The sequence below is a fragment of the Choloepus didactylus genome, chromosome 6, assembly GCF_015220235.1.
Source record: "Choloepus didactylus isolate mChoDid1 chromosome 6, mChoDid1.pri, whole genome shotgun sequence".
Taxonomy (NCBI): Eukaryota; Metazoa; Chordata; class Mammalia; order Pilosa; family Megalonychidae; genus Choloepus; species Choloepus didactylus.
The window spans coordinates 105268288-105287117 of record NC_051312.1 but is presented as its reverse complement, the minus strand read 5'-3'; the positions used below and the strand labels follow the sequence as shown (position 1 = coordinate 105287117).

The 18830-nt window shown below is 38.3% G+C and overlaps 1 protein-coding gene across 1 annotated transcript; it reads left to right on the top strand.

The window, feature by feature from the left end:
- Positions 1-3621: 3621 nt before the first annotated feature.
- On the top strand, positions 3622-11613 carry LOC119537241 (tripartite motif-containing protein 43-like). Its single transcript, XM_037839773.1, has 6 exons — positions 3622-4032; positions 4702-4797; positions 6091-6321; positions 6981-7003; positions 7521-7618; positions 11120-11613. Exons 1-6 carry the CDS (start codon positions 3622-3624, stop codon positions 11611-11613), a joined length of 1353 nt encoding a protein of 450 aa, XP_037695701.1.
- The last annotated feature ends 7217 nt before the right edge of the window (positions 11614-18830 follow it).

Genomic DNA, 18830 nt, shown 5'->3' with positions numbered 1-18830 from the left:
TAACACAGTGCTCAGACCATTGTACAATAAAAATATGTGATGAATGAATGGATAAATAAGTGAATTAGCTAATATAAGCAAATATTATCTTACCATGAAAAATTTATTCCCATATGTAGTTAAAATATCAGGAAAGAGAATTCTAAAGGATAATATGAAAAAGAAGCAAGAAATAAATTGATTTCTAAATTCACAGGCTAAAGAAATTCCATTCTTTTGAAGTTTGGAATAATTATAACATTAATTTATTTCAGATAACTCCAGAATGAGCAATATCTAGTAGGGAGCGATGAACATGTAATATAAAGTGATAGGGAAAGAGAAATCATAACTGAGAATCTTGAAGAAACTGTCAGGAAATAAATGACATATACAGTGGTACCTTAGCTTTGAAACTCATTGAATTTGGTACTCCATGCATTTGACCTAAAAGTTTTGTCTTAGGACTTGTCATTTATCTGGTACTCGACATGCAAGCTGGAACTTGTCCTTTCTGATGGCCTCGTGACTCGCTACCTTTTCCAGCCGTAACAGAATTTCACGTGTTAATCACGCGGTTGCTCTTGACCTGTGCACATCCCCTTGCAACTTATGTGAGTTTCTGTGATCATTTTTTGCATTTTTGCACTTTTTTTTCATCATGGGTCCTAAGAAAATGAGCAATGATAACGCTGAAGAGCTGCAGGAACTGCAGAAGGAGCAGCAACAAGAGGTGTTTGAAGAGATTTCTTCAGGCTAGGAGGAGATAAGAGAGGATGTCCCCAGTTCCTTGATAAAAGGAATGTGTGCAAAATGGGCAGAAGTTCAAAACTTTGTGGAGAATACCACCTGGACCTCTGACAAGCTGAAATGTGAATTTATTGAATGACCAAGCAATTTCTATCCAAGAAATTTCATTCCTTAGCATTATGCAAATATATTTGAAAACCTGAGTAAAATGGATAAATTTATAAGTATATGAAAATTTACCAAATCTGACTCTGATACAGAAAATCTAAACTGCTGTTTAATAAAGTAACAGGGGTTCTTAAGGAACTGATAATTCCAAATTTATTTGTTTATTTATTTATTTTGGATGATGAAGGAAAAAAAAGCTTCAAAATGATTTTATTAAATGAGAATAACACTTGATTATTTTCAAAGTAAAGACAGTATGAATAAAAAGTCACTATCAATTTAGTTTATGTTCTTGTGGAAATCATAAATATTGTTAAACTGTTTAAACAATGGATTAGTAAGCAATAGAACATGGTCAAAGAAGTTACTTCTAGAAAGCAAGGGTGATTTTTTATAGTGGAAAATTTATCAACATAATTTACTACCTTAAAAGATACAATTATCTCCTTAGAGAGTGAAAATTAATTTGATAAAAATCCTTAATAAAGATGGAATTCAGGGCTACTTCGTTAGTATTATACAATATATATTTTATGCTTAAAGATGAATAATGGTAAAGGGAGAGATAGATGAATTCTCATTGAGGTGAATAGTACATCAAGGATATTCTCTGCCATCCTTATCATCAAGTATTATTCTGTAAGTTCTCATCCTACAGAATTTGATAAAACAAGGACAGGAAGTTCAACATAGAGAGTGAGGGGTAGGAGGAATCTCCATTCTGAAGACATGGCCAAAGTGTTCTCATATTAAATTCTTACATTAAAATACAAAATAAATCAATATATGAAATATGACAAAGCCTACATGAGAGAATATAAGTAAAGTCAAAATAAGGCAAAACATTTCTGAATTTTTTAAGACATCCTAAAATCATTAACTGAAGACATCATCTTTTCCACCTTTTTATACATTAAAAGTAAATGTCCTCAATCAGCAAAACCTAGATATAAATTCAGAATTTGGGGTTTCATGGTTAAAAATCCATGACTTGATGAGATGATGTTTGTAGAGGTTGGTTTATGGAGATTAGCAAATATATTCATTCAATCTTTTCCTTTGTTTTGAAGAAATCTAATCATCTATATTAAAACTTAAGACCCATACAATCTAATCACATGAAATAAATGGGTGTGGTCCTGAGGTTTAAATAAAGGGCCACCAGGAGCCAGGCTCATTCTTCTTCAGGACAGAGAGAGCATTTGGAACCTCCCAGCTGAGGAGACTTCTGAAAGCACCTCCTACCAGTTTGTGAGACCTGAGCCCTCAATTGACTCCCATAGTATTGCTTCTACAGCAAGAACTGGTGAAAGAACTGACATATTCCTTAGGTGAGTAAACAATTTGCAGCAGAGGAGTTTCTGCTGCTTCCCTAAACCCAAATAAGTAAAAAAAAAAAAAAAAAAAAAAAGCATAATTTTAATTTATCCATCAGCAAACTGAGGTTGTGTCTAAGAAGTGATATTGTTAGGTTCCTTAGAAAAAATGTCTCCCTTTCGCTAACCTACTTGTGGTTTAAGTTATTTTTTAATCTATTCTGGCTATATATTTTTGGAATTCACATGATGATTAATTTTTTATTTTATATCTTCCTTGTTTGTTCAGGTGGAATGTAAACACAGAAAGTAGTTCCAGATATCTTATAATTTCATATCTGGTGTCGATCCTAAAATGGATTAACAGTATTTTATTCTTCATGTGTATACGTTTTGTCTATGTGCAAAATTTATACATAGGAGAGAATATTTTACAAAATAGAAATAAATAGTGCATTGATGACTTGAGAAGAAATTGTTTATGGTGGTATAGGTTATCTCTTCAGAAATATCAGTGTTCTGGCTTAAATCTTAAAGAAGCCAGGAAATGATTTGGCCTGAAGAAAAGTGTTACTAGTGACCATGCAGAAATATCAGAAATGAGAGTGTCATCTTCATTCATGTTCTATGGAAACGAGGACCCAATATTTCTAAAGAAAATTAATTTTGAAAAGCACGATTTGTTTTCTGGTGCTGATTATTGTTATTGCATAATTACATCTTTTCACGATGTGAAGGGATGCTTGATAATGGTTTGACAAGACATGGAGTATACAGCAATAATCTTATCAATTTCTCTTTTGCTTTATGCAGAAGTGTACATTCAAAAGTAGGAGGGAAAATTCAACTGCTTAGTATATTCATGTAAGATTTGTAGTATACAGCGTGTACATTGGTCCTTATTAATTATTATGTATTCAGAAATTGCTTTTGGTTGGTGGATTCTGTTTGAGAAAACAAAGGACAGCAAAGATACAATTAAGACCATTAAACAAGCTATTGAAGGTAAAAGAATTTGTCCATTGCCTTGGATAAACCAAAGTCTGGCAAGTAGCATAAGAACTGATTTTTCAAACCAAACAAGGCCAACCCCAGGAGCCATGTATTGTGTCAAACTCCTCAATTCCAAAAGTTCTTTGAAAGGAAGTAACTCCTCAAAAAAACTGGAGTGCTTTTAAGGAAGTGAAAAGATGTTAGGTGAGTAGAAGCAGGTTGGATATATAACCACAGAGTTTTCTATAGAATTTGATTATTTTTGTGCCTGTTTTCTAATTTGAGTCATATGCAAGATAAATCCTATCCTGTTCTAGACACAAGTATATTATTGAGTCACAACCTGAGTAAAATTTTCCTTTAGTCTTTGCCTCACCAAAGAATAGTGAGTTTCTGATTTTCTTACCTCAGGAAAATGGACTCAGACATTTCTCAAGCCTTCCAGAAAGAACTCACCTGCTCCATCTGCCTCACCTACCTTACAGACCCAGTCACCATAGACTGTGGGCACAGCTTTTGCAGGCCCTGTCTCAATCTTTCCTGGGAAGCAGCCCATACTTCTGCCAAATGCCCCACATGCAGGGAAACCTCACAGTGCAGAGACTTCAAAACCAATATTGTTATGAAGAATCTTGTGTCCCGTCTCAGACAATTAAATCTCTGCCAATTTCTGAGCTCTGAAGAGCATATGTGTGGGACGCACAAGGAGGCTAGGAAGATCTTCTGTGAAGAGGACAAGAACCTGCTGTGTTTGTTCTGCTCGAAGACTCAGGAGCACGAGTCTCACAAACACTCTCCCGTAGAACACGCTACTGAGGATTACCGGGTAAAGTGAGACCTTTGAGAGCACTTTGAGAAGTGGGAATACTATTGCTAAGATATAAGGAAAATGAGGATCATGATGGGTGATTAATCTACTCTTTACAGAGTGCCTAGGATGTGTCAGGTACTTTTTTAAGCACCAAATATAAAGATATGACTAAAATAAACACCTATACTTGTCTTCAAAGACCTTGCATTCAAATGGGATGACAATTATATGAATGGTATTATTACTTGGATTAGGCAGTATAATGCTTAGCAATTGTAAACCCCCCCATTTTCAGAAAGAGTTGCTGGTGACCAAAACTGTAAGGGTAAAGAGGTTTTTTTTAATTATTAGTATTATTTTAGGAACATAATTAGCAATACTGCAAAATGAAGTCATTTAAGAGTATACTGAAGGGGATGGAACTAGCATCTATAGACCAAAAATCTGAGGCAAGATACGTATCTGCAGATTAGCCATATTATATGAATTCCTCATAGAGCAGTCAGACAAAGAATAACATTAAATTTTGGTATGAAGTTTCTCAGAATTGATAGTTATGGAGGGTAAATAGAGAAATGTCATCATCCTTACACTTTCCTATAGTCCATTTATCTAACATTCATTACCACCCTGAAATCTGTAATATTTGCTTCTGTGGTGCTCAAATTCATAGTTCTTTTACAGGAGAAGCTCTTAAAGCAGATGAGATCTCTGAGGCAAAAGATCCAGGAAAACCACAGAAATCTAAATGAAGAAAACAGAATAACTGATGAATGGAAGGTGAATATGAAACCATGTTTCCTTTCAGAACCAGTTTGAGGCAGATGTGGTGGAAACTTATACCTCGAGGAGTTGAGCTTAAGTCACCGTGTTCCATGAGATTCTGTGAATGGGTGGAAATAGGGAATGTATCCATCTTTCAAATGTAGGACTGCATGCCTGTTGGTTAGGATTTCTATTCCCTAATACATCCGCAACAAGAAAAAGGGCCATCAGAACAATGTACAATAAGGGCTAAAATATAGGCACGTACAGGGATTTGGAGAAATTCAGTAATCATTGTTCAGGATGCTACAAGTTTCTCAGTTTCAAAATCAACTGAGTTCTGAAAGACAAGTAGGTATTAAAAATCTCTGGGTAATTTAGGCAGAGATTTCCGTCTGAGCTGAATTCTAGAAATTGAAGAGCTTAAAATTGGGACCTAGGTATAATTCAGAATAATTAGTTCAATGTTCCCATGGGGAAGAAATAGGTGAGAACAGCAAGAATTGTGTGTGTAGTGGTGAAAAATGAAACTGCGTTAGCTAGAGAATGATCCTGTATTGGTTCAAGTAGGTAGAAAACAGAAAATTTTGAAAAGTTTAGGTAAGGGGGAAAAGACGGGGATTGGAAGTGGAAGAGAACATCAATATTGAGATAAAATAGGCAAGGGAATGGAAATGAATGCCCTTAAAAGGGCAGGAATATATGGGATCCTGTAGCCTTAAACTGGAGGAGGTAAACCCATTCATAGACACAAGTAGGTCAGAAAAAGGACTATGCGGATAGAAATTAGTTTGAGGGCCTGTGGTTATGAGTTTCAGGAAGACCTTGCTTGATGGTTTCTAATCCTGAGAGTAATATACAGCATTTCTGCCGAGAATGAATGGTCAAGCTGTGGGGTCTTGAAGTTTAAAACAAGAGAATAATTTATGGACAAAGAGGTCATAATATTTAATAGAATGATTTAGTAACAACCATAAATTTCAATTGCTTGCTTTTAGTTTTTCAGGTATAAGAGAACATAAAACAAAAAGAAATTATCTGAAAGAGTCTTTTTCAGATATTTTAGGAACTAAAGTAATGGATGAAATTGATTTGAGGAAAGGATGGGGTTGGGTCCTCGTGTAGTGGAAAATAAATGAAGGAAAGAAATGGAGGAATATGCACTTTCAAAGAAGTGGGTGGATGTGAGTTTAGGGTGTATGCAGCTGATTGATAGAAGTCATGATTCAAAGAAAAATAGATGAGCTTTAAATGGACCATATTAAAGTCACCTTGGGTATGTCATCTAGGAAATCCATGTTCTTACAGGATTATGTGTCTATACGGAGAATGATGATCACATCTGTGTATGAGAACTTGCATCCAGATCTCCATGAGGAAGAAAACCAACATTTAGAGAAATTGACAGAGGAAGGGAAAAGTATTTTACAGCAACTCAAGATAAGTGAAGCCACAATGGATAAAAAGAGAAAAGAACTAAGAGAAATGTATGAAGAACTGATGATGATGTGCCATAAACCAGATCCGGAGATGCTCCAGGTAAAAACCGAGGACATGCCTACAATATATTTATGTTAGTTGATGTGCCATGATTGACCTCCATTAATTATTTGCTACCAACTGCATAATGGGGAAGAGATTAATTCCTAACTGGGAAAGACAGAGATGGTCTGCAGCTCCTCTCCTAACCATGAGCAGCAAGGCTTTATCGAATAGTGGTAGTGGATTCCCTAGGGGACATTCTCCTCTAAAATGCTCCTTATCAACCTGCTTCTCTAAAAACCAGAAGAGACCACTTATACAGGGGCATTCAGTTTTTGTCTCCAGTTGGACAACAAAGAGGAATCTGAGAAAAGCTGACATTTAAATCCTTCTCTTTGGAAGTCCCTCTTTTAAATTACATGGTACCAATAAGGGACAAGCCTTGGGAAAACCACTTTGCAAACAGTTATGCATGGGTTGCCACAGTTACCACCCAGGGCCTTCTCTCTCTTCAGTCACCCTTGAGGTACAGTATTCATCAAGAATTTTGATTCCATCAAGGTGTTGGTACTGGTAAAATCTTTTATTGAGGAGAAGGATAATTAATTTACAAGATGATGGGATTGTGGTTGTTGATACTTTCTCTAATCCAAGGACGGGATGGCGGAATAGAACACTCATCTGACAAACTCTAACTTTCTTTTTCTTGTTAACAGGATTTGGGAGATATACTGACGAGGTAAGTTTTGTCTTCATTGCAAACTAAGGTACATGGTGGGCTTTGAAGGTGTCTAGCCTCTTCTAACAAATCAACAGCATAATTATTTAGATTAGATTAAATAGTTTGTCTATGGATATGTCTGTTTTACTGAATATGATTCCCTGTCCCTCTTTTTCAGAAATTAGCATTGTTTTCCCCACCCTGTGTCTCAGGGAGTTACATGTTAAAAGAATCAATCACAAGTTGCTAGAAGACAGCTACCTATAAATTCATATTTGAAAATACAAAACACATTGAGGTACAAGGACAAGATTTTCCCAGACAGTGAGAAAGTCCTATACCTCTGAGAAGCAGGCAGAAAAGAAAAGCAGGAAAGATTCCCTAAGGATGCTTTATCCTACCCCATGATTGTGAAGGTACAATACAAAACTTAAAGGGTCTGAAGAACATTGTCAGTTCAATCTTTATATCTTTTCTTACATGTTATGATGGAGCCTTTGGCACCGTAGAGACTCACTGAATCTTCCCCCTGCAGGAGTGAGTCAGTGCAGCTGCACATGCCCCAGCCTGTGAGCCCAGAGCTCAGTGCAGGGCCCATCACTGGACTGATGGACACACTCAGCTGCTACCGAGGTGAGTGTCAGCCCCTCAGTGGGACCATATGGGGTCTTTCATAGTGGTTTCCCATGGGGAATTTTTCCTTCTTTATTAACCTTCCATTTAGCAGAGGAGCACAGCCTGAGAAGAGGCATTTGCAGTCCTATTTGCACTGATACTATGGAAATCACTAAATGAAAGATGGAGACAGGATAAATGTGATTCAGGAATGTAAACAAGTATTCTGACAATGTATTTGTTATAATATGCAATTTAATTGATAGAATCAGAAAAAAATGTGTGAGCAAACATAAAATGTCTTTATGCTGAAAACAAGAATTTTTGAACAACAAGCCATTTTGGTGTTTGATGAGGCTGTATTTGGAGTTCCAGAGTAGGTATAAACCTGGAGACTTAACCTAATAGACAGAGGAAGACTAGGCCTGAGATAAAACGAGGCATAAATTGCAGAAAACTCTGAGCAGGAAACTACTCAATATTTAGATTTTCTTAGTTATAAATTTCAGTTTTCTTAAAGAAAACAGGTTTAGATTTTCTTAAGAATAAATTTGTTTGATTAACTGGAATGTCATAAAATCTCTGGCAATGTCATCACCCTTTATTTAGGTCTGTTCCAGTTTGCTAACGCTGCCTTTTCGCAAAACACCAGAAATGGATCGACTTTTGTAAAGGGGGTTTGTTTGGTTACAAAGTTACAGTCTTAAGGCCATAAAGTGTCCAAGGTAAGTCTTCAACCATCAGGTACCTTCACTGGATGATGGCCAATGATGTCTGGAAAACCTCTATTCGCTGGGAGGACATGTGGCTGGCGTCTGCCCCAGAGTTCTGGTTTCAAAATGGCTTTCTCCCAGGATGTTCCTCTCTAAGCATCAGCTCCTCAAAAATGTCATTCTTAGTTGCTCTTGGGGGCGTTTGTGCTCTCTTAGCTTCTCAGGAGCAAAAGACTGCTTTCAAAGGCTGTCTCCAAAATGTTTCTGTAAGCTTCAGCTCCTATCTGAGCTCCCGTGCATTCTTCAGAGTGTCCCTCTTGGCTGTAGCAAGCTCGCTCCTTCTGTCTGAGCTTTTATAGGGCTCCAGTGAACTAATCAAGGCCTACATTGAATGGGCAGGGCCACGACTCCACAGAAATTATCTAATCAGAGTTATCACCTACAGCTGGGTGTGTCACATCTCCATGGTAACAATCAAAGAATTACAGTCTACTCAACACTAATAATCTGCCTATACAAGATTGCATCAAAGATAATGGTGTTTTGGGGGACATAACATAATACACTCCAACTTGCACATTCCACCTCCTGGACCCCAAAATGACATGATCTTTCCATATACAAATACATTCATCCCATTGCAATATCACAAAAACTTAAATCATTTCATTAACAATAGGTAAACAATCAGAATCAGTTATAGGTGTGGTCTGTCCGAAGGCATAATTCTCCTCTAGCTGTGGTTCTGTGAAACTTAGAACTAGCTATGTACTGCCAATATACAAAGGAGGGCTAGTCATAGGATAAACATGCACATTACAATAAGGAGAAACTGAAAGGAAAACAGGGTTAACAGGGCCAAAACAGTTCCTAAAACCCACAGAGCAAACTCATTACATATCAAAGTCTGAGAGTCATTCACAGAGCAACATTGTATCCTTGGGGCTTGAGAGAGCAGCTTTCCCACACTTTCTGAAAGCTTAAGCAGCAGCCTTTTTCTCTATAAATGCTGGGATGAGTACTCCAACATATCCACATGTTGGGAGACCACCTTTTTCTTGGACCCACCCTCTTCTAACCTCGGGGTGCCACCCAGACTCTGCCTCTCTGGGGCAAAGGCTCTCCCCTCTCCGAACAGTGGGCTGGCAGCTAGGCTCTCCCCAGTCCCTGGGGAATGTCCTCCACCCTCTCTGAGGCCTGGGGTGGCAACACTTTTCCTGAGCATAGAGGCGGAAGGCCTGCACTCTGCCTCCAGGGCAAACTCACTTTTTTCCCCCTGCGTGGGGTGCTCCATTCTCCCTGCCTGAAACCTCCTGACTCCAGACTTCAATCTCTATGGTTCCGTCTTTGAAGAAATTTTTTCCTTCAGTTTGTCCCTTTTCCATCTCCTCCAGTCCAGACTGGCAGCATCTCCATCTAAATTGATTTCACAAAAATCTTGTTGGCTTGGAATGAAGTACACAGGGGTCGAAACCATCAGACAACCAGAGCTTCGACAAATCCCTTCTGGATAACTCCATCTCCAATCTTGGCTTGTACTGAAATGGCAGCCGGTTTCCATGTTTGGTTAAATCCTCACATGGGGCTGTAGCTTCTGGGGTCTCACTTTCTGGAAGCGCAGAATCTTCCAAATCATCAATTTCTGGTTTCTTTGCACCCAAGAGTTCAGTTCTTAGCTTCTCTCTCTCCACTCCCGTTTTATGATAAGCTGCAAGTAGAAGCCAGGCCACACTCTCAATATTTAGTGTCAAAATCTCTTCAGCTAAGTATCCCAGCTCGTTGCTTTCAAATTCTGCCTTCCATCCAATACCAGGACTCAATTTTGCCAAATTCTCTGCCACTTTAAAACAAGGATCACTGTTTTTCCAATTGGCAATGACGTGTTCATCATTTCTGCTCAAGGCCTCATCTGAAGTATCTTTAGAATTCCATATTTCTATGAATAGTCTCTTCAAAACAGTCTAGGCCTTTTCTATCAAGCTCCTCACAATTCTTCCACAATCTTCCCTTATCCATTCAAAAAGCCATTCCAACATGTTTGATATTTGCAAGTTCAGCAGCACCCCACTTCTCTGGTACCAAAACCTGTTCCAGTTTGCTAATGCTGCCTTTTCGCAAAACACCAGAAATCTATTGGCTTTTATAAAGGGGGTTTATTTGGTTACAAAATTACTGTCTTAAGGTCATGAAGTGTCCAAGGCAAGTCATCAACAATCAGGTACCTTCACTGGAGGATGGCCAATGGCATCCGGAAAGCCTCTGTTAGCTGGGAAGGCACGTGGCTGGTGTCTGCTACAAAGTTCTGGTTTCAAAATGGCTTTCTCCCAAGACGTTCCTCCATCGAAACACACAATCAAAGAATTATAATCTGATCAACATTACTATGTCTGCCCACACAAGATTGCTTCAGAGATAGTGGTGTTCTGGGGGACATAATACATTTGAATTTGCACAAGGTCTAAGATGTTTTTTGATGTGAAAGGCAGCTATGGTTGGTTACATTGTTAAGGAGCTGCCATGGAAGCCCAGGTCTCCAGGCTTTTATGTACTATGAAATGTGACCAGCCAGAAGCTGACAACACAGTCCTCCACTTTACAATCCTGATTTTTAAGGAACGTTTTCCACTATAGTTTGGTGTTTGTTTCTTCTGTGCATACACAGGTAGCCCTTGAATCTGGTATCATCCAGCTGTAACTGCCCTTGAAGTCTTGGCCTGTTTTTTTCCAGTGAGACTTGCGGTAGACTCTCTGACCTCATAGGGATTTTTAAATTCATTATGACTAGAACATTCTTTTCTTTCTACAGTGAGCATTTCCTTTCATGATGAAACAACCAATCACAATATCAAACTGTTTGATGATGTGAGAAGTTGGATATTTTGGCATGACCATCAAGACTCATCCTATAGATCTGAAAGATCTAACTACTTTGCTACATGGGGGACCGAGGCCCTCACCTCTGGGAAATATTACTGGGAGATGGACGTGGATGACTCTTGGGACTGGGCTCTAGGAGTCTGCAGTGATTCCTGGATAAGGAAGAGTGGCACAGTGTTTGAGGCTGAGGGTGTGTTTCTTCTTTTATGTGTGAAGGAGCATAATCGTTACAATGTCTTCACCACTGCCCCATTGCTTTGTCATTATATACAGAAACCTCGTGGACGGGTTGGTGTGTTTCTGGATTCTGAGATTGGAAGTGTGATTTTTCTGAATGTCACCCAAAATACCATCATTTGGGCCTACCCCAATAACCCCTTCAACTTCCCTGTCAGACCTTTCGTGTATACTGGCCGTACATGATAGGGATAAGTCAAGAATCTGAATTGATGACAAAGAACTCCATATCTGAGGGAGCCCTTGTGCACAGAAGCAAATCAGTACCAATTTTATTGCCCTTAAAGCTTGTTCTTCTTTAATGTAATATCACTTTGTTATTAAATACGAAGATAGTTTGAAATGCAATTGTTGTGTATTCTATTTAATTTAAATTTTAATTTTCTCTTGTGCTCCATTAGAAGAATATCTGCTGTGTAATTCACCTACTTTGGAGCTTGCTGAAATTCTAAGAATATATGGGTGTGTGATTCCATCTTAAGGGTGTAATTCAGGAACAGATTTTGCACATAATAGACACAGTTATCTGTAATGTGCGTGTCCGAATGAAATATCCTTTTCCTTCATCTTGACCTAGTAAAAACCTTCCAATGGATTTTCTTCAGGGTCAAAAACCTCTCTTTTACAAGGAAATCTCTTTTGACACTTGGGCCCAGTAAAGGACTTTATATAAGTCCTGTATTGATCCTTTCTTTTTGTACCAGTATAAAATATAAGACATAAAACATAGGTCTCTTCCCTACTGTATACTCAGCAGGTAATGTAATGTCAGTGACACAGTGGTCACTTAAATATTTGATGCATAAATGAATTCATAAATCAATGAGATGATTACTTTATTTTCCATAGAGGTGGGTGCTATGTGCTGCTTCATAATCCCTGCTATGGTTCTCCATAACATACAGTATCTTCACACAGCTGCATTTCTGAAGAGTAGAAAGAAAATAAATTACTTCTGAAACATATTTGGATTCAAAGCTTTCTAATTAATAGTTGGCAATAATCATTCCTGGAAATGCTATAAACCATTGAAAAAAGACAATATATTCTTTGAACCAATGGTATAGGAAATGCCAAGGACAAATGAAATTTGAAAAGTTACTTAGGCCAGTGGTTCTCAAAGTCTGGTTCCATTTCCAGCAGCATCTGCATCACCTGGCCCCTGTTAGATGCGTGAATGCTCAGGTCACACCCAAGACTCATCAATCAAAATTGAGTGCTTGGGCCTGAAATCTGTTGTTTAAGTAGCCTTCCAAGTTAATCTGATTAATGTTAAGGTTGAAAGTGCTGAATTGCAGTGATACCAAGAGCACAGTAATTTCTTACATCTGGGAATGCAAGTTTAACTCAAAACAATTTGATTCAACAGTGTTGATGGATTATTTCTTAATGATGGGAAAATATAGTGGAGAAGGAGACATTAAAATGGTCAGAAACAGAAAAGAGTTCAAAAGTTTTGATTAATAGAATATTTTCATGGATGTCACATACAGTTATCTCTTTTTAGCATCATTCCTTATTAAAATAGAGAAAAATGTTTCTTCAAATTGGAAAAGATACGAAACACACAATAACAAAGAAAAAAAATACTGCAATGTAGGTACAATAAGATTTAATGTTTTAATTTGCTTTGAAGAACATTATCCACACAAGATATTAATGAGATTTGCAGGTATGTTATTTTGTATGTATTTTAACCCTTGTGAATACCATCATTTGATGATATGATGGTATTCATCATATGACTCATGATGTTGCTCATGAGTGTAAACTTTTCCTTAATATGGATGTCAACAATGTTAGTGCATTGTGCTTTATGGATCAAAATACCAAATATGTATACCCAGGTATTGGTAGCAGATGTGTCTCATTACATTGTAACATACTGAGGGCCACTGGTCTAGCAATGGAGAAAAAGACCACAGAAATCAAAAGGAAAGTCTAAGACCCACCTGATGTATTCCTGATTTATGACTAAGCAGACAAGCATTGAAAATAGGTGTAAAAATAATTGACTTCCTAAGTAATATACTGAGATATTTATATACTCTTCCATGAAATCAATTTCAGACACATCACAAATATAATAATTTGAAATCCTGGAATTAACCTCAATTCTACCAATGGCAGAATTATATTCCTTTGAAAGCATACATAATATAGCGAAAATGTATAAACTACAGCTGCATAGTAGCAATTTCTATACATCTCAGAGGCATAACGCTAAAATTTTAAAAGATCACAAGAATATTTATAATATCTGCATAAATTTAAAAACCTGCGATAGTGCACAATATATCACTGAGTGTTACAAGCACAAACTGTAAACTATAAAGGTAAGCAAGAGGATGTAACAGCAACTTGAGAACAGTTTTTCCTCTGAGCTGGAGGAGAACGTGAGACAGGAGGGGCACACACTGGGTTTAGAGTTAAAAGAATATTTTATATTTTAAATGAGAAAGAAATACAGGTTTTATTAACTTTTTTCTAATTTATAGGTACTCATAAGTATTTTCTATTAAGTGCTGAATGAAAATCAGCAACACTCTTGCTGTTACTCTCAAAATGTTTGTTCTGTCCCAGCATCCATCTAACTTTGGCTAAACCATGTGCCTCAGGGCTGAACTTTGGTTGAGTTAATGGGCAGCTTTCCAGCCCTGAGGCATCAACTCCCAGAGCCCAAACCCACACCTGCAACCACCACCTACGCCACCTACAGACCTCACCCGACACCCATTGCTGATCCCAAATGACGAGCTAACTGTACCCACCACCCTAGGAGTCCCTGTCCTTTCCCATTTTGCAAGCATTTGCTTAAATGTAACCAATCCTTGACCCCTGCAGGAAATGTACTAACCTCCACCCTAGACCACAATAAAGGCAAAGCCCGTGGGTCTCTCTCATTCTGCTTGTGTGCTCCCTGCCTGCTAGTTGAGCCCCCGGAATAGACAGACCTTCCCATCAACTGCTCATGGCACCCCTCGCTCTTGTGTCTCTTCTCCTGCATTATGACTTCGGTTTCCCATTGTGTCACACTTGACCTCCACCTGAACCCAAATTTAAGCTACAACTTAACAAATTCAGGACAAGTGGCTCAGCAAGCAGGGTGTGGTGGTCACAACCATGGGAAGTGAGGTATAATGCCTTTTGGCTGCCTTTGGTATCACTGCTCTCCCAGAGAGCTAATAGAGTTGCAGAAGAGTTCATTGCTTGCTGACATATTTCCCAGCTGCTTTGTGCTGCCAACAGTTGCCTCTGCTGGGTGTTGCCTAAGCTTCCCATGCCCAGTTGGTAGTCCTTCTCAGGAACCTCAAATAACCAGTCTTAGTAAGGCAAGAGAGGAAACCTTGTGGTTTCTGGTGCTCCCCAGAACAGGACCAAACTGCTTTGGGTGACACTGACACTGAGCACCTTTGGCTACCTAAGCTAGGTCATGCTGCAGTTGTGACCGTAGGATCCTGCAAGACAGGCAATCAGCATCCCTGACCCAAAACGACGACTCAAGAGTGAGGTGGTTAGGGCATGTGAACCAAAAGGGGGAGTGCTAGACCTGCTGGCACCTGGACCACAGCAGCAGAAAATGCTGTGGGAGGCTCCAGCCACTGTGTCTGTTGTGTGTCTGGGTCTTAAACCTTCCCCTAGCTTGGGGGCTACCTCCTCCACAGGAAGCATGTCTGCACCCTGCACGCAATGGTGCTGCTAGGGTCTGCCATCCTTATGTTGCTGCTGTCTCTGCTGTCTGTTGCTCTTGGTCCCTGTCTCTATGGGAAATAAAACTATAACCCCTGCCCTGAAATGGGTAGGGACCTACTGGGAACAAAGAGGATGGGGCTGACCATATTGTGCTAACACCTCTCTAAGACAATGGAGGGAGTTCCTAATAGTCTAAATAAATGGAAGACTCCCATTCAGTGTGCATGAGCCCCACTCAGTGATGTTGCTTATGAGCAATGCAAAGCTCTGGTGTTGTGCTTCCCTGGTCTGGGGGCTATGCCTGATAATATCACCATTTTCATGCTAATGAGAACAAACCCCAACCCTGTGAGGTTGATTGGGGCACCCTAGAGAAGGAGATGATCTCCTCTGAGCCCTGATGGTGGGAACCACAAATCTTCCCCCTTAGGAACCATACATTTTCTGCATCACCGTACCTAAGGTCAATCAGGACCCTAAAAAGGAATCCCAGTTGGAAACTAAAGCCCTAACTTTTACTCCTTTGGAGATTCAAATCATACTTAAAGACTTTGTTCAAGGGGACAAGGAGAAAGTATAACTGAGGATTTAGGGGATGATTATGATTACTGAATTATTATATAGCTATTTCTTTTTACTTTGTGATATATTAGAATAGACAGAGGGAAATACCTGAAAGTTCTAAGCTGTATTCCAGCTGCCTTGATCTCTGCTAATGATTGCGTAACTATATAGACTTTACGTATGGTATTAAAAACCTTGATCTGACCCTCACTTTTACCCCTCTTATCCTGTTTTTTAACTTTAGAGTCTTGTCATCACTGAAGATAGCCCCTAATGTTTATTAATGAAAGGCCTTTAGTCAGCCCAGAACTAGCTCACCCCAATTTCAAAAGTATCTTGCTAGAGAAGGCTGACTGCAACCAAAATGGGCCCACCTGACATGCACAGTAATTTAGACTTTAACCTATAAATGACCAATACCTCATTATAATACTAAAAAGCACACCCATCAGAGACATCTTCATATTAAGACCACCATTTATTACATTTCCCTACATTTTTCTGAGACTAAGCATGTAATCAATCTGTACAGGCTGAATAACAGATCATCTCTAACCTCATCATCTCAAAGCATTGTGTTCATTATCCTAAAACCTGCCCATCTTTTAATACTATAAAACAATCAGAGTTACTGAAGTTTAAGGAGATAGATGTTTAAGCTGATAGGTCATCTGAACTCTTGCTTAGCAGCCTGCAATAAACTTTTTCTCTTTGAAACATCCATGTCTCAGTAATTGGTCATTTGAGTGCTTTAGACAGAGAACCCACTGCTTTTGATCAGTATCAATATGGTGACCAAGATGGACAAAGATTCCTAAAAAGCGAGGAGACTGACTGCTCAAAGATCTGGAGCCCCAGCAGGACAGGCGAACACGGTAATTGAGCTTCTTGCAGCTGGTAGATGATTTAAATCCAGAGGCTCAGCAACTGTTTGTTTGTTTTTTTTTTTTTTTTTTTTCTTTTCTCTGCTGGCATTCCAGACCATTAATGCCATAAAAAGCTTCATGACTCCTAGGGATGAGCCTGGCTCTGGCATTGTAGGATTGGTTGACCAAAAGGGGGAAAAGAAATAAGACAAAGTAAAGTTTCAGTGGTTAAGAGATTTCAAACAGAGTTGAGAGGTCATTCTGGAGGTTGCTGTCATGTAAACTTCAGCCAGATATTACAAACTGCCACAGTGTGCCAAGCCCCAAGAAACAGTGGACCTAAAAACATAAAAGAATATCCTGAGCTCTATCTAAGACTCAAGAAAAGTTTAACTTATTTGGTTTATTTTTCAGAGACTTAAATCCCCCAGGTTGTTCCTATGCCAGTTAAGCCCTGAAACACAGACAAATTAGTCTCTTCAAAAACATCAACCAGTTTCATTCCTCTAACCTATAATGATGATGTCTCTTTCCAGCATGCAGAAGTTAAAATTGTCATCACCCAGATATACCTCAAGATTGAGGAATGGACAAAAATAAAAGGGAGGAATTATAACCAAGAAATTAAGAATTAACCAATGATTATTATTACTGGATCATTACATAGATATTTTTCTTTCTATTTTGTAGAATAGGCAGATGTTAATACCTGAAATTACTGAAACTCAACTAATCTCACCCTTGTGAATACTTAGCATTGTAATGGTTATTATAGCCTAGTCTGAGTCCTATTTATACTTACTATTGTAGTTCTCCATCCTCTCTTCTTTGATTCAATAAAAACCCTGAACTCCTTAGACTCAGGGAGATAGGTTTTGCTGCTGATAGGCCATCTGCTCTCCTGCTCACACAAACCATTAAGCTTTCTCTTTTTGAAACCCTGGTGTCATGAATTGGCTGTTATGTGCATCAGACAGAGAACCCACTGCTTTTCTTTGATATCAGCTTGGGAACTGGGTTTTTCTCTGCTTTACTGGCACTCCAGACTCTAGGCGCCTTATAAAGCTTCAAAGACAGAAACAGTTTCTGGTTCCAAGTCTGGACATGAGACTGAATGAGTGGGTCATCAAGGTACAAGTGGGTTGGGAGGTCAGTACAGAGGTTTGAGTGCCCTGGAACTGGGAGTGAGGCCTGGGTCCAATGTCCAGAATGATCCCCCTCTGCTCTGACCTCTGCAACTTTCTGTTTTTGAGTACCTTTCTTTACGGGGTTCAAGGCCCTGACCTAAGTTTGTCTGCTGAGTATACTCATAGAAAATAGGTTATCTAGCCTCTAATTTTTATGTGATGAAATTAAGTAAGTGTATGATGCCTGTTAGTTGGTATGTTACTTAGGTATAGTAAATGTTTAATGCCTGTTTAGTCATTAATCAGTGTGTTCAGTATAGTTATTATTTGGTGTGTTATTCAAATGTATAGTAAGTGTTAAGTGTCTATTTAGGCACAGAAGACATGCTGTGGAGTATGCCATGTTGCTCTATAATGATTCTCTGTTTAAAATTATTTTTTCCAATAAAACCTTTGCAATGGTAAGCATAATAAGGAAATCATTGTCAAAATATAAATAGCCTTAGGATAGAAGTAATTGAATAAGATCTAATTGCCAAATTTCAGTAAATAAAAGAAAATGTCCTTGAGAGTTATGGAAAAGTCTTCCTGGATATGTGCTTGGGAGAAACTAAAGAATTGTAGTATATTTTCAGAGTTTGATAGTCAATACACTTTCGAGGTTGTTCATAATTTTAGGGTATTATGAAAACAAAGAGATTTTTAAATCTCCAATAGAAGGAATAAAAAAGCAAATACAGCTGCAAAATAAATCAAAAGTGATAAAGTCTAATTAATGAATTAAGTTATTATTTTTATGTTTTAGAAGGTTTTTAAAGATAGTATCAAAGATCTTTTGGTAATGTAAAGTATTAGGGTATGTAAAATAAACAAGATGTACTCTTTTAAAGAAATGTGTGTGGTTTTATTCTTGGGAAAGTGTAGGACAAAGCCTGAGTGAATATGGAAAGTTGTAGGTGGTTTTTTAAAGTGAATTTTTTCATTGTAGTTCTACTAGAATGCATCATAATGATCATAACTCTGTTTAAGGCAGACATTTGTTTCTCTTTTGTCTACTTCTATTTTCCTTGTTAGGGCATTCAATAGATGGTCATTGAATGAAAGGTCTCTAGGAAATTAATCATGAATCATCAAGACGCTTTCATTGTTCTCA

What these genes read in the sequence shown, in the direction of transcription:
- LOC119537241 (XM_037839773.1), top strand. Translation starts at nt 3,622, where the DNA reads ATGGACTCAGACATTTCTCAAGCCTTCCAGAAAGAACTCACCTGCTCC. An exon ending in TTGGGAGATATACTGACGAG is followed by an intron (nt 7,004 to 7,520) that starts GTAAGTTTTGTC and finishes TTCCCCCTGCAG; the next exon opens with GAGTGAGTCAGTGCAGCTGC. An exon ending in CACACTCAGCTGCTACCGAG is followed by an intron (nt 7,619 to 11,119) that starts GTGAGTGTCAGC and finishes TTCTTTCTACAG; the next exon opens with TGAGCATTTCCTTTCATGAT.